The sequence below is a fragment of the Anguilla rostrata genome, chromosome 10, assembly GCF_018555375.3.
Source record: "Anguilla rostrata isolate EN2019 chromosome 10, ASM1855537v3, whole genome shotgun sequence".
In the NCBI taxonomy this organism is placed as follows: domain Eukaryota; kingdom Metazoa; phylum Chordata; class Actinopteri; order Anguilliformes; family Anguillidae; genus Anguilla; species Anguilla rostrata.
The window spans coordinates 1,685,001-1,700,379 of NC_057942.1; the positions used below are offsets into that span (position 1 = coordinate 1,685,001).

General features: G+C 53.1%; 1 protein-coding gene and 2 long non-coding RNA genes across 3 annotated transcripts in view; 2 read left to right on the forward strand and 1 right to left on the reverse strand.

The window, feature by feature from the left end:
* Positions 1 to 5,562, forward strand: part of LOC135264615 (phosphatidylinositol transfer protein beta isoform-like) — a 23,770-nt gene extending 18,208 nt beyond the window's left edge. The window contains exons 8-11 of the mRNA XM_064353350.1: positions 597 to 707; positions 1,538 to 1,660; positions 3,431 to 3,519; positions 4,684 to 5,562. Of these exons, the coding sequence (XP_064209420.1) occupies positions 597 to 707; positions 1,538 to 1,660; positions 3,431 to 3,478 (282 nt within the window). The 3' untranslated portion in view covers positions 3,479 to 3,519; positions 4,684 to 5,562. The remainder of the gene's footprint in view (positions 1 to 596; positions 708 to 1,537; positions 1,661 to 3,430; positions 3,520 to 4,683) is intronic.
* An 84-nt stretch (positions 5,563 to 5,646) lies between these two features.
* Positions 5,647 to 6,110, reverse strand: LOC135264616 (uncharacterized). Its single transcript, XR_010332753.1, has 2 exons — positions 5,970 to 6,110; positions 5,647 to 5,785 (listed from the first exon to the last, which is right to left on the reverse strand). It is a non-coding gene; the product is annotated as an uncharacterized LOC135264616 (long non-coding RNA).
* LOC135264617 (uncharacterized) lies at positions 5,971 to 7,588 on the forward strand. Its single transcript, XR_010332754.1, has 2 exons — positions 5,971 to 6,773; positions 6,804 to 7,588. It is a non-coding gene; the product is annotated as an uncharacterized LOC135264617 (long non-coding RNA).
* The last annotated feature ends 7,791 nt before the right edge of the window (positions 7,589 to 15,379 follow it).

Genomic DNA, 15,379 nt, shown 5'->3' on the forward strand with positions numbered 1-15,379 from the left:
CCCCCCCCGGCGCGTCCCGTCAGAGATCCCCGAGCCCACAGGAAGTGAGCGTTTTCACTTTCTTCACGCGTCGATTGGCGGCTGGCTTCGACTCCCTCTCAGTTCCCGCTTTGTGCCGCAGAATGAACTCTTCCTCTTTCAGAGCGGCTCGGAGGCGGGGAACTGGAGCCACACGTACTCAGGAACACAAGCTCTCCACACGAGCTCTCCAAACACAAGCTCTCCACACGAGCTCTCCAAACACAAGCTCTCCACACGAGCTCTTCACACCGGTCAGTCGGCGGGAAAAACGTCTGTTCGGTATTTCTGACGTTCATGGAAACCCTGGACTACAGCGCTTAACTTGGACTGACAGCACAGGCACTCGCACTGAAACATCGCTGTGTAGGGTTTCTGTGGCCCGCATCAGCATTAAAGACACCCCCCAGGTCAGATACAGGGGTGCTCCTGTGTTGCAGTCAGGGGGTGCGGGGGTGTGTTTGGGGATATGATGTTCTGACGGTAAGTCCGCTGACCGTAAGAGCGGTCTCCAGGCGCGGTCCTCCTGACCTGAACCGCTCTCACTTCCTGTTCCCTTCTCTCCTCTTCCTGCGCAGAGTGAGCTGGAGCAGAACACGGCCTGCCCCCGCATGTGCGCCTACAAGCTGGTCACCGTCAAGTTCAAGTGGGCCGGCCTCACCAACCGGGTGGAGCGCTTCATCCACAAGGTCCGGCGCCTTACCCACCCCGCTAACCGCTACCCTCCCCTCCTAAAGGCCCTTCTGCGTCCCCGTGGGGCAGAACTTTATTACAGCGCCTGTCCCGTTAACTGACTGCATATTAAACCCACTGCTTAGACTAATTAAGCGACTGTTCAGAGCATTGTTCAGATGAGATGCTGTATTCCTGAGAGACTGAGTCAGGGAGTCAGCCAGCGCTGACACTCTGTCCAAACCTCCCCTGCTCCTGATCAGAAGTGCTCGGCTGAATCTGCTCCCCTGCCGGTCACGGGGAACGTCCTCCGCCCGCACGCAGGGAAGGTTCTGGAAGTAAATAAATCCCTGTCCACTGAAGCAGGATTCTGCTGTATGCGTGCCGTCCTGCGCGAATGGGTTTCTTTGTGAAAACGGGACGGATGTTTTCGTTCTGGGTTCTGAGATTGTTGTTAGCCAGATGCTCTTATCCGGAGCGTCTCGCACTGCTTAGATCGTTTAACATGAACTTTGTTTATTCAGCTGGGATTCGAACCCGTAACCCCTGACTTTCACAAGCCCTGTTCCCGATATGTTGGTCTAGGCCAGTGGTAACCAACCCTGTTCCTGGAGATCTACCATCCTGTAGGTTTTCACTCCAACCCTAACAAAGCTGCACCTCACTCAACAGCTAGAGATCTCACTGAGCTGCTAATTAGCAGTCAGCTGTGCCAAATCAGGGTTGGCATGGAAACCTAGAGGGCGGTAGATCTCCAGGAACAGGGTTGGTTACCACTGGTCTAGGCTGTGCTGAACCTTCAGGCCTGACCTCTCTCTCTCTCTCTACTCCCCTCCCCTCCCCACAGCAAGAGAAGAGAATCTTCACCAACTTCCACCGGCAGCTGTTCTGCTGGCTGGACCGCTGGGTGGAGCTCACCATGGAGGACATCCGCCGCATGGAGGACGAGACGCAGAAAGAGCTGGAGGAGGTGGGGGTCTGCCTGCGCGCCCCCAGACGTGCCCCCCAAAACACTGCCACCCTGAAACACTGCCACCCCAGAACACTTCCACCCCAAAACACTTCCACCCCAAAACACTGCCACCCCAGAACACTTCCACCCCAAAACACTGCCACCCCAGAACACTGCCACCCCAGAACACTGCCACCCCAAAACACTGCCACCTGAAACATGCTCCCCAGAACACTGCCACCCCAGAACACTTCCACCTGAAACATGCACCCCAAAACACTGCCACCCCAGAACACTTCCACCTGAAACATGCACCCCAAAACACTTCCACCCCAGAACACTTCCACCCCAAACATGCACCCCAAAACACTTCCACCCCAGAATACTTCCACCTGAAACATGCTCCCCAAAACACTTCCACCCCAGAACACTGCCACCCCAAAACACTGCCACCTGAAACGTGCTCCCCAAAACACTGCCACCCCAGAACACTTCCACCCCGAAACATGCACCCCAAAACACTTCCACCCCAGAACACTGGCACCTGAAACATGCTCCCCAAAACACTTCCACCCCAGAACAGTGCCACCTGAAACATGCACCCCAAAACACTTCCACCCCAAAATATGAACCCCGAAACATGCACTCCAAAACGTCATCCTACCACACACACACACGGACACGTACGCACAAACACACACACACACACACACACCATGCTTCCATGCACCCACATGGCACACACAAACTCCACCCACCTCCAAACACACACTGTTTTTTGTAGGTTGTGTGCTGCTGGTCCTTTCTCCCAGGTGTTCGGTACCGACTCTCAGCAGTAATGTTCTGCAATGCATTGTGGGAGTTCCCTGCTGCCTGTTACCTCAGCTCACTGCCACTGTGCCAAAGACTGTAAAAACAGAACTCCCTAATGCTGCCTGTACCTCAGCTCACTGCCACTGTCCCAAAGATGTGACAAACCACTGCCCTTAAATCTGCGCTGTCCCCTAAAGTGTGACTGAAACCACTGTCCCCTAAAGTGTGACTGAAACCACTGTCCCCTAAAGTGTGACTGAAACCACTGTCCCCTAAAGTGTGACTGAAACCACTGTCCCCTAAAGTGTGACTGAAACCACTGTCCCCTAAAGTGTGACTGAAACCACTGTCCCCTAAAGTGTGACTGAAACCACTGTCCCCTAAAGTGTGACTGAAACCACTGTCCCCTAAAGTGTGACTGAAACCACTGTCCCCTAAAGTGTGACTGAAACCACTGTCCCCTAAAGTGTGACTGAAACCACTGGACCCTAAAGTGTGACTGAAACCACTGTCCCCTAAAGTGTGACTGAAACCACTGGACCCTAAAGTGTGACTGAAACCACTGTCCCCTAAAGTGTGACTGAAACCACTGTCCCCTAAAGTGTGACTGAAACCACTGTCCCCTAAAGTGTGACTGAAACCACTGTCCCCTAAAGTGTGACTGAAACCACTGTCCCCTAAAGTGTGACTGAAACCACTGTCCCCTAAAGTGTGACTGAGACCACTGTCCCCTAAAGTGTGACTGAAACCACTGGACCCTCGCGCTGTTCAGTGATGTCACTGATGTTTTTCCTGTGATTGTGTCTGGACTAGCCGGGGGCGGAGTCACCACGCCAGCTGGCTCCAACGCGCTGCCATGCCAACAAGCCCCGCCCCCCGGCGTCGGCTTTGCTGCCCTGCTCGTGCGAGCCTTACTAACCCCTGCCCGCCTGCCTGTCTCTGATTGGCTGGCTGACCCTCTTGTTTTGCACACAGATTCGGCAGAAAGGTTCGGTGCGAGGGACCTCGGCTGCCGACGACTAAGCCCCCCCACCCCCCAACCCCCCCCCCGTAGCTCGGCCTGCGTAAGTGAGGCTGGCCATGAAGGGGGGGGGATGCAGAGCTGGTGAAGGAGGTCCTTTACTCTCATCTCAGCCTACACCCCCCCCTCTCTCTCTCCATCTCTCTCTCTCTCCATCTCTCTCCTCTCTCTCTCTCTCTCTCTCTCTCTCTCCATCTCTCCCTCTCTCTCTCTCTCTCTCTCTATTTGGTGGTTCCTGGCTTTTGTTCAGTCGCTTCATCCATTTTGGTGCCAGTAATGAACTCTCTCTGCTCGCCTGCTAACCAGGCTGTTCTGCTTCTTCTCACTTTGTGTTTCCTCTGATGGGTTTATAACACAGGGTGCACCTGACCCAACCCTCCACCTGATAAAATCACCTGACCCAACAGGTGCGTGGGAGATCACGGGCTGCCTCTGCTGGTCCCTGGGTAGGAACCAGCAGTTTGGGAGTGGGGCTTTTGGGGGGTTTTTCTAGGTGGTGGACTAACCGGGCCTACCTGCCGTACCAGACCTGTCTGCTAACATCACAAAACTCTCTCTGAGTCTCACTGACCTGCATGGGGAAGAGACTCTGCTGAGACGGAGGAGAGGAAGGAGGGATGGAGCAAAAAGGAGTAGAAATAGGGAAGAAGAGATGAGGGAGGTAAAAGAGAAGGAAGAGATGAGATGGCAGATTGACTAAGCCAGACGAAGAGGTCAAATACACAAACCCTAGAGACCAGGAAGCCCCCCCTGCCCTGTTAAACCCCATTACATGTAAATATTATTCATATTTATTATTATCATTCGTATTATATATAGCGGCTTCAGCAACAACAACAGTGATGCCTTCTTATCCCACCATTCGTGCACAGATATGTTAGTGCACGTGTGCACGTGTGCACGTGTGCACGTGTAATCTGGGCTGCTCTCCAGACGAGGCATTAGGTGCTGCTTGGAGAAGTGTGACTGAGGAATTCTGGGATGTTTGCGCTGGTACCGCTCTCCAGTTCCGGGTTGCTGCTGATTCTGCAGGGTCAGGACAGGAGCTCTGAATTTAAGAGCTGAACGCTGATCTCCTCCCTCCTCCTCCACCATCTCAGAAGAGTCTTCTCTGGGAAGAATGTTCATCCGCGTGTTGAGATGTGTCCCTAATATATTATTTTACTCTCTCTCTCTCCCCCCCTCTTTTATTCTCTCTCTCTTGCAGCTTCGAAAGGAAGGTGATGTTCGCGGCACCAGCGCAGCGAACGAAGGTTGAAGCTGCCACACCCAGCTGAATTTAAAAACGTCACCATGACGACGACGGAGGAGGAGGAGGCAGAATGGAGATGGAGTCTCACCTGTAGGGGGCAGTCTTCCCCCTTCAGCCTCACTGATTTTCCAGGGTTACCATCGATCATTAGTACTGTTCCCCAGCTCACCCAATCACAAGCGTCCTTTACATACAACCAATTAAAGAAAAGATTAGAGAATATATATATATTTTTAAAAATTGTACGAATCGTGAGGACACTATATATGTATAAATATGTATTTCACCAGGGCTGCTTTTCTGGTGTTCAGTAAAAACCATTTAAAGCAGAATTAGGAGATGACTGTAGAGTGTAGCTCTCCAAACTCAACCCCTTCAGCTGTTAAAACCTCATCCTGGCTTCTGTTTGTCAAAGCCTTTCTTCCTTTTGGTGTGTAAAGTCTGCAGTTTTGTTGGGTTTTTTTCCCCTTTAATTTGTTTGTTTTTGGTTTATTCTGTTTTTGACAGGCTGTCTAGACCCCCCCCCCCCCTACCCCCCCCCCTTGTTTATGGCTGCTGAACCTGCAGATGAGTTCTGATTCGCTGGCATGTAGATTGCTCTGAAGATGCTTTTGACAGATTGCCCCCTGCCCGCCACCCCCACCCCCCCAACCCAAAAAGAATTCCTTCTTTTTAATCATGAAGAGAAAACCATAAAACCTAGACATGGTGGTTAAGATTCTCACTTTCCACCATCATTTGTACACACACACACACACACACACATTCGCGCACGCATGCACATACACATAAGTGCACACACACACACGCACACTCTTGCACTCACATACACACGCTCACGCTCACACACACACACAGGTCCGGGTGCCTTTTTGGTGACGTAGCCTTGCACACGGGATTTCGGCCTCTCTGCCTGGGGGGGGGGGGCTGTAACTCCACCGCACGTATCCCAGCATGCCTTTCCACTGAGAGAAGCACGGTGAGGTTCACTCCTGTGGCGCTTAGCCACGCCTTCCCTATGCACTTGGAACACGCCGCAGGCTCCGCCTCTTCGTTCCTTATAAGGCTTTATTTGTAGCGCCTGCTACCGTTTACTGTAATGACCGGGCGTCGGAGCCCGCTGCTCATTGCCGTGCCGTTGGCGGTGCTGTACCTGGATGCCTTGGAGCCGCCAGATCGCCCGCTATATTCACCCCCCCCACCCCCACCCCCACCCCCTCTGCCCGCTCTCAGACCTCTGCCTCCATGAGTTTACAGCCTGACCACACCCCCTTCTGCATAGCCCCGCCCCTTTGTGGGCAGTCACACCTCCTTTATCTGCAAGCCTGGCCCCCTTGTTCTTTTCTGTGAGGCATTGACAGGCCTTGTGAGTGTGAGAGAGTGCCACTGCTGCCTGCACTATTCCACAGCAGTGAAAACCAGTTCACTATTCCACAGCAGTGAGAACCAATTCACCATTTCACAGCATTGAGAACCAGTTCACTATTCCACAGCAGTGAGAACCAGTTCACTATTCCACAGCAGTGAGAACCAGTTCACCATTCCACAGCAGTGAAAACCAGTTCACTATTCCGCAGCAGTGAGAACCAGTTCACTATTCCACAGCAGTGAGAACCAGTTCACTATTCCACAGCAGTGAGAACCAGTTCACTATTCCACAGCAGTGAGAACCAGTTCACTATTCCACAGCAGTGAGAACCAGTTCACTATTCCACAGCAGTGAGAACCAGTTCACTATTCCACAGCAGTGAGAACCAGTTCACTATTCCACAGCAGTGAGAACCAGTTCACTGGTTCTGTGTCCTTAATCCAAGTGCTGTTAACTTCCTTTACCTGCTGAACCGCAGGAACTGATCCAGGTGTTCAGGCAGACGTATTGAATGCTGGAAACTCTTGTTTTTTTTGTTTGTTTGTTTTTTCTTCCACACCTGGGTCTAAGCTGTATGCCTGTTTACACACACGTTGCACAGGGGTTCATAAGAACCTGTTTGCAGCTGAAAAGCAATAGAATATTTTTATATGAAACGTGTGAAACTCGGGTGCGTGTGAAAGTACGGCTGTTTGCGTCAGTGAAGGTTTCTCTGTGACCCCTAAAGAGAGGGCTAGAGGCAGAACACAGACAGACAGACGGATGAACTCCTTTGAGGCCAGGACGTCCCAGCATGCCTCTGCCTTAGTTTTATGTAGAGTGGAAGTGCTCAGCTTCCACCAGCAGGGCGGCGACTGCAGCCTGCACCCCAACGGGCCCGTGCTCTGCTGCTCTCAGCCTCGTGGGTTCTGATGATGATTCGGGGGATGAGAAGCCAGAAACTAAAAAAACTGAGTGTGTCTGGATTGATTACGCTGTTGTTTTTTTTCCTCTTTTCTTTTAAATGTTATTTTAGAAACTTTTTGGTTTGGGCTCTTGGTGGCACTGGTTTAGTACTGAAAAGCAACAAGCAAAAAAAAAAAAAAACTTTTCCTTTTTTTTTTTTCCTTTTTTGTTTTTTAACCTGCAGCTTGGTTTGGTCTCCACTGAAGCAGTGCTGTCGGGAAGGGTGTGGGGGTGTGGGGGTGGGGGGGGATTAATGATGACAATCAAATCTGAACTGAACAGAGTCATAAATAAACCTGCATGTCTGGCTGCTGTTAAAATGATTATTAAAAAGATGGACGGATTTAAATGTACTTTCTGATCATGCCTTTCGAATGTCTGGCTGTCTGTAGAGATTCAGGGGGAAATTGTGAATGTATGACAGTATACTTTTTCTTTCTCTTCTTTTTTGTTTTTTTTTTCTTTCTTTTTTTGCAGATTTTGAGCTGCAGAAAAAGGTCTGGGCAATGAAACCTAAATGAATATCTAATAAATTTCCACACAAAGCGGGTTTGTGTTCTGCCTGTTCTCTGGTGTCTGTGACGGTGCTCCTGTAGGGGTCAGGTCGACAGTGTTACAGCTATTTTCACTTTTGTAAATACTGAAGACTCATCTTATACAGGGCTGAATATAAATGGGACTGGCCATCCAAATATGGGGGGGGGGTTGTGAGGAGGGGGGTGGCATAAACAGGAAGTGTAATTGTTGGGGGTACTGGCCCGGTAACTTAGAGGTGACAAGTTTGAGGGGGAAAAAAAATACAAAAGTATTAAAATACAAATTTAGTGACTATTTAGCTGTGTGGGTGGAGTGTATGTACGTTAAGAAGCTGAGCTGTTTACGTCACTCTGGATAAGGCTGTCTGTGAAACGGCTGCAGTGTAACGGAGTTGAGAACCTTCTGGAAGTTGGGTTGGCACCCCCTGCGTGTGTGTGTGCGTGCGTGTGTGGATGTGTGTGTGTGCGTGCGCGTGTGCGTGAGGGTGTGTGTGTGTGTGCTTGTGTGCGTGCGCGTGTGCGTGCGTGCGTGTGCGTGCGGTGGGGGGGTCTTTTTGTTTACAGGGGGGAGAAGAGGCTGAGACGCTGTGACATCAGCAGACCCGCCAGTTACCCGCATCTGCCCCATCGCAGGAGGAAGAGGTAACGGAATCCGTAACAGGGCAGGAAGGACAGGCGTGTCTGCTGAGCGTGATATCCTCTCTCTCTCTCTCTCTCTCTCTCTCTCCCCCTCCCTTTCTCTGTCTGTTTCCCTCTCTCTCTGTCTCTCTCTCCCTCTCTCTCTCTGTCTGTCTCTCCCTCTCTCACTCTGTCTCCCCCTCCGTCCCTCTCCCTCTCTCTCTGTGGCCGAGGAGAATGGTCACGTGACCCGCATGGAAGCTTGCGGCGCGTGTTTCCTGCAGAACGGACACCCGCTCTGGCCGTTATAGAGAATCTTTATCGTGCAATAAGGCCAGCGGAATCAGTCTGGGGAGAGAGAGAGAGGAATCAGTCTGGGGAGAGAGAGAGAGGAATCAGTCTGGGGAGAGAGAGAGAGGAATCAGTCTGGGAGGGGGAGAGAGAGAGAGGAATCAGTCTGGGGAGGGGAAGAGAGAGAGAGGAATCAGTCTGGGGAGGGGGAGGGAGAGAGAGAGGGATCAGTCTGGGGAGGGGGACAGGGGGATAGAGAGAGGGAGGTGGAGAGAGAGAGAGAGAGAGGGAGGGGGAGACAGAGAGGCGGAGAGAGAGGGAGGGGAAGACAGAGAGAGAGAGAGCAGTTTAAAGGGGTGTAGCCCTCGTGGGTCAGCAGGCTGGGGGGTTACACAGCTCTGTGACAGATACTGTCACTGACGCTCGTTAGCCCAAAGCCTTCACTTCCTCCTCTGGGACTCTCAGCCGGCTGAAAGCGGACCTGAGCGAGCCGGCCCCTCCCCGAGTGAGCGCGCGGTGCGGTGGGCGTGGCCTAAAGCGGACCTGAGCTAGCCGGCCCCTCCCCGAGTGAGCGCGTGGTGGGCGTGGCCTAAAGCAGACCTGAGCGAGCCGGCCCCTCCCCGGGTGAGCGAGCGGTGCGGTGGGCGTGGCCTAAAGCGGACCTGAGCGAGCCGGCCCCTCCCCGGGGGAGCGGTGCGGTGGGCGTGGGGGCGTGGGCCTGTGGTTTCGCTTGGGTAAGTTTGCGGCGGGATGGCGGGATGGCAGGATGGCTCGATGGCTCGATCTGCTTCGTCAGGTCTGTTGTGTCACTTTGGTCTCTGAGACAGGCCTGCCAGGGCTGGCAAGGGACCCATTTTGTGCTGGCTGAATGGCATCTGCGTGTGACCCCCCCGACCTCCCCCAGTGGCCCTCCGGGGGCCGGACTTGCGCATGGCCCCAGGACATGGAGTGGGGGGGGGGGCGGTTATTTTGAGGTCTGCTTATGGTCTGTGCTGATGTAAAAGCTTCCTGTCCTTCCGTACTGCGCCCAAGAGATTCTCTGAACTCCTTCCTATGTTGCTGGGGGGGGCAGAGCAGAGCAGATAATACTGCCCGCCAGCAGCTGCATTCCACCCCCCCTCTCCCGCTCCCGATTGGGTTCCTCTGGTTGACAGATGCTGTTTAACCCTCCTGACCTGCTGTTCTGAATGGGCAAGACTGAGCAAACAGCCTATGGGAAGGGGTTAGGAGGAGGGGGAGAGACCAAATGGGCCAATACAGAGACCCCCTCCCTGCCTCTGCAAGGGAAGATGGCGCCAGAGCAGGAAGGGGTTTGTCTCTCTCTTGGGGAGGCAAACCACAATCTGTTCTGGATGAGGAAGGGAAACCTCAACTACTGGAGGTTCCAGTGCAATATTAGAGTACAGAAGTGTAACAGAATTTAAAAATGTTTATGATGTCATAGAAGGGTAGAGCGCAGTACGTTAACAGAATTTAAAAATGTTTATGATGTCATAGAAGGGTGTGGAACACAGTACATTAACAGAATGTGAGAATGTTTATGATGTCATAGAAGGGTGTGGAACAGTGCATTAATACCACAGATCCTATAGACACGCCAGATACTCGGCCCTTACCTCTTACCTACAGCAGGTTCTGGTTGGTAACAGGAGTTACTGCTGCTGTATAGCAGAACAGATCTTCCCTTACCGCAGTACTGTACTTGGCCACGCCTCCTTACTGAAGACTGCATCAAATTGGAATGTGTTGTTTTCACTGGCAGGGAGGCAGAGCTTCCAGTGTTCAGACAGTGTTAAGGAGCATCTGGCGACGCATTAGAGGGGCTGCTGCTCGGAGTTTAGGGGGATTATCACTTTTACAGGGATCAGGCGGGGCTCCCAGACCAGGCTGTGAGGGTGGGGGAGTGGGGGGCACTCCTTAATGCTGCAGAGGGTGGAGGAACCGCCCGCACACTCACTCAGAGTGCTCAGATACAGAAGCGCGTTTAGCTTTAACACCAAGCTGCTCACGCTGGTCTGGGGTGGCTGGGGCTGGGGGGGGGGGGGGGGGGGATTTGAAATGTGACCCTGGCGAGGCACTGCTCAATTTTCTCAGCAATATGGAAAGGAGCATACCCCCCCCCCCCCCCCCACCACCCCACCACCCCAACCCCTCTTCCAAAAAGGCAAACACGCAGTTTCCTGTCTGGCTGGGGTAATACGTGTGTCTCATTGTGCATCTGACCCCTCAGCTCCGACTCCCAGAGACCAGCGCTGGTCTCTCCAGGTCCTGGTGGAAGGCCCCCCCCCCCTTGTTTTGGGGGCGCTGCAGGAAGGTGACGTAACCGAGGGTAACCGAGGGTTTCGCTGCGGCGGGGACGAGCAGGAAGTACGGACGGCGTTATCTTTCACACTCTTCCTCATCTTTTCCTCTCGGAACAATGCTTCAGGAGGGGGTGTCCGGCATCGGGGGGGGCCCCCCTCGCACCCTGCGCCCAGCTCGGGGCCATCCCGCGTCTCACCGGAGGATGCTGGGCCAATCTTTTGCGAACATGACTGACGTAACGCCGCTGGGGCTTGTGGGAGAACGGGGGGGGAGGCGCTGCTGGGAGGCGTGCCCTGAGTGGACGGGCCTTGCATTCTGGTGTCCTGTGTGTGTGTGTGTGTGTGTGCATGTATGTGTGTGTCTGTGAGGGAGGCGTGTGTGTGTGTGTGTGTGTGCGCGCGTGTGTGTGTGCGAATGTGTGCGTGCGTGCGTGTGTGCGAGCGCATGCGTAAGTGTGTGTGTGTGTGTGTGTGCGTGTGTGTGTGTGCGCGTGTGTGCATGTGTGTTTGTGTGTGCGCGTGTGTGTGTGTGTGTGTGTCTGTGAGGGAGGCGTGTGTGTGCGCGTGTGTGTGTGCGTGTGTGTGTGTGTGTGAGAGAGGCGTGTGTGTGTCTGTGTGAGGGAGGCGTGTGTGTGTGTGTGTGTGTGTGTATATATGTGCGTGTGAGTGTGTGTGTGAGTGAGTGTGTGTGAGTGTGTGTGCGTGTGTGTGTGTGAGTGAGTGTGTGTGAGTGTGTGTGTGTGTGTGTGTGTGAGTGTGAGTGTGAGTGAGTGTGTGTGTGTGTGCACGCGTGTGTGTGTGTGTGAGTGTGTGTGTGTGAGAGAGGCGTGTGTGTGCGTGTGTGTGTCTGTGAGGGAGGCGTGTGTGTGTGCGGGCGTGTGTGTGTGTGTGTGTGTGTGTGTGTGTGTGTGTGTGGCTGCAGTGTTATCTCCCCTCGTGGGTCACTGCTGGACTCGGTGCTGTTTATTTATTTTGCATTACTCGCTGCTGCCAGACAGCTGGTGCCCTCTGAGGGGCATTTAGGAGCTAAATCAGCTCTGAGTCACAAACCGACAGCACTCCTCCTTTCCTTTCCTTTTTCTCTCTATTCCTCCCTTTCCCCTCCTTCCTCGTCCTATCTATCTCTTTCTCCTCCGGTCACCTCTCCCCTCTCTGTAACTCTCCCTCCCTCCCTCTCTGTTTAAATGCAGATTGTGAGAATGTCTGTCTCAGAAAATAACTCTATCCTGCTTATCGCCGCCCAGCTTCTCAGCTGAGCCTGGCCCCCACCCCCAGATTCGGCAGCGCTGTGTCTCTGTGCGTCCCACCCCTGCCCCCCCTGACTCCCCCTATTTTTCTACCAGTCTCCCCACTGATGTGTCAACTTCATAATACATCCTGTCAGCTGCAGATGAGAACACCCCCCCCCCCCCCTCAGTATAACCCCCAGCCTCTGTCCTCCCTGTGCCACCCACAGCCCCTCCCTCGGGCGAGGGGGGGGGGTGTTAGGGGGGTTTGTCTGCTTCCACACGTCTCCGAAGCTGCCTAATCCCCTGGAAGATATTTCCTCAGGATAAATCACTCTACAACCCCCCCGCCAACCCCCACCCAGCCTGCCCTCTTTCCTGCGCCCTAATTCTCTCTGTTCCCAGGCCCTGCCCCCCCTCCGCCCCAACCCCCCCCCCCCCCCGCAATCCCACGGCTGGAATCCTGGCCTGGGGTGTGGCCGTGGGGGCGTGGCCTAATGTGGGAGTGGCCATCACTCACCGCTGACCCACTTCTGCATCTCAGGAGACCGTTTCCACGGACGCCAGAATCCCGCCGGGGAATGGTCGCAGAAAATGGGGTCCCCCCTCCCCTGGGACTGTGGGCCCCCCTCCCCTGGGACTGTGGGCCCCCCCTCTCTGACCTGCTCTCACCAGGTGTGAGTTCCAGGTGCGTTCTGAGCTGAGCTCTCATCTCCATCCTCACCTGTAACCTCTCCCCTCTGTGTGTGTGTGTGTGCGTGTGAGGGAGGCGTGTGTGTGTGTGTGTGTGCATCTGTGTGCGTGTGTGCATGTGTGTGTGTGTTCACGTGTGTGTGTGTGTGCATTCAGGTGTTCAGTTACTGGGCAGGTGAGCTCCCATCATGCCACACAGTGCCGCCAAAGGGGCACCAGCGCACTACCCTGGGAATCCACAAGGTGGCGCTGGCTGGAAAGCATCCAGGTGAGCTCTGAATATTACCAAACCAAAAAAAAAAAAACGAATGAAAAGATCAACAGACTGCCACTCACTGTACTGGCGCTCTGTGCCCCAGCGGTGGGGGGGGTGGGGGGGTGTCGGGCCGGGTCGGTGGGGGGGCGGGGGGCCGGGGGCCGGGGGGGTGTCGGGCCGGGTCGGATTCCCTCCTGTCCGTCATCTCCTCGCGTGCTCGCGCTCGACTAAATTGCTCCCCTCGAACGCCCGCGGCCCTCCCGTTCTGAAATTACACGTCTCCAAACGCAGACGCGCAGAACAATGGCGGGTTTAGCCAGACGCAGACGGGTGGAGATGGCGTTGGCGGAATTACACCGGCGGGTTTAGACTTCTCGGGTTTCATGAGCAGGATTACCGAGCTGGTTTTTTTTTGTGAGGTTGTAGCGTCAGGGGGTCGGAAGGTCAGGTGAATCACAAACTGCAGAGCGACGTCAGCAGAAGAACCTGGATGGAGGATGTTGTTCGTCGGGGTTGCTGGGTGGCTCATCCTGTTAGGGCACTGATCCAGGGCGTGGATAAGTCCCTCCCAATCGGGCGTCGAATCTGAATCATGCTAATGCTAACTGTGCTCCCACAGGGCCTTGTGCAATTGGTCATAGCATAACTGGGGGGGTTAGGGTTGGGGGTTTGGGGATTTCAGATGAGGGAAGTTTGTGTCTCATTGCATACTGTGTGTGTGTGTGTATAGTGGCGTGCATGTATTGTGTGTGTGTGTGTTTGCGTGCATGTATGTATCGTGCATGTATTGTGTGTGTGTTTTGTGTGGGTGCACGTATTGTGTGTGGGTGCGTGTATTGTGTGTGTGTGAGTGTGTGTGTGTGTGTATTGTGTGTGTGTGTGTGTGTGTATTGTGTGTGTGTCTGTGTATGTGTTGTGTAAGTGTCAAATGTGTATGTATTGTTGCGTAAGTGAGTTTGTGTGTATTGTGTGTGATGTATTGTGTTGGATGATGTGTGTGTGTGTGGCAGTGTGGTGTTATTGCATGTATTGTGTGTGTGCTTGTTGTTTCTTCGTCTTAGCTTACGTGTGTCTCATGTTTGCATCATCGTCCCCTGAAATAATGCTTAAAGTAAAGTGGATATCTGATTTGTTTGCATGACAGCTGAGTAGGTGACAGAGGGGCATTGAAATGAGTAGAAGCATTGCACTTCATTCTTTCTCTTATTCCTCCTCCTCCTCCCTCTCTCTCTCTGCACCGTTTAATCGAAGGCTCTACAGACTTCTCACTTCTTTACGCGTTATCAGGTTATCGCCCCCCACCCCCACCCCCACCTCCACCCCCACCCCCCCCCGGTGTTATTCTTTGTTTTTCTTTTCAACCTGCAGCTCAAAGGGATTTACTGTCGGGTCTCTTATCTTGAGTCTCGTCATTAATATTATTATCAGTTTTGATTATTATTATAAGTATTATGAATATTATTATTATTAATAGTATAGTAGAAAGTATCAGCAGTAGCCCTAAGTAGCAGTAGTAGCAGTCCCCTCAGACTGATATAGACTGCTAAATTCTCTCTCCTTGGTCTTTGCCCAGGCTGAAGGACTGGGTGAAGGCCTCCCCACCACAAGGTGGCGCCACTGCTCTGTGACACTCTCACTCCCATATGGACCTGGGCTCCTGAGCTTCTGCCTGCGCTGCTGTATCAGGGCCTCTCAGGTCAGTATGAGGAGCGGCATAAGGGAGATCTGGTCCAGTCGGGCCCAGTGGCTGATAAAACAAATGATCAGCATTATCAACAGGGAAGAAAAAAGCTGTCAGTACATTACTGCATTACTGCTGTAGAAACGGCTCATTTAAAGATGACTGTGAGGAGTGTCAAAGAGGAAGAGCAGCCTGCTGCTCGTTTAAACTCACAGTCTGGCGAGTGCAGCTCTGCTAGCCTCCACACCCCCAGACTTTTTTAACGTTTCTCTCTCAGGGCACAGGAAGGCTGTACAAAGCCAGGCCCTTTGAACAGGTATCCTGTTCGTGACCTTTGACCTCACCTGAGGGTCAGTCTCTTCCATCTCTGCCTGCTGCAACAAACCAATGGCTGCCTGTCAAGACCGCGTGAATCACGTTTGTCTTAGAACTGTAATCCCCTAAATTACACTTGTTGTCAAGGGACTTTTTTGTTGCTCATATCTGGATAACACAGATGAAAGAAAGAAGTAAAATGGAATAAATATCGGGTGTGAAATATAATTATATACATTTGCAATAGGCCTGTCATTTCTGGGAATTCGGATATTGACTGTGTTTGATCGTTACAAAATGTGGTTTAATGTTTTTTTCCCGTGTGACACCGTAATTGGGCTGTCTGCTTGGAGCTGGAGAGGCAGGTTTGAGCAGGAGAGGGAGAGCAGGGCTGAAAGCGGACCGGGTTCCTCCCGCA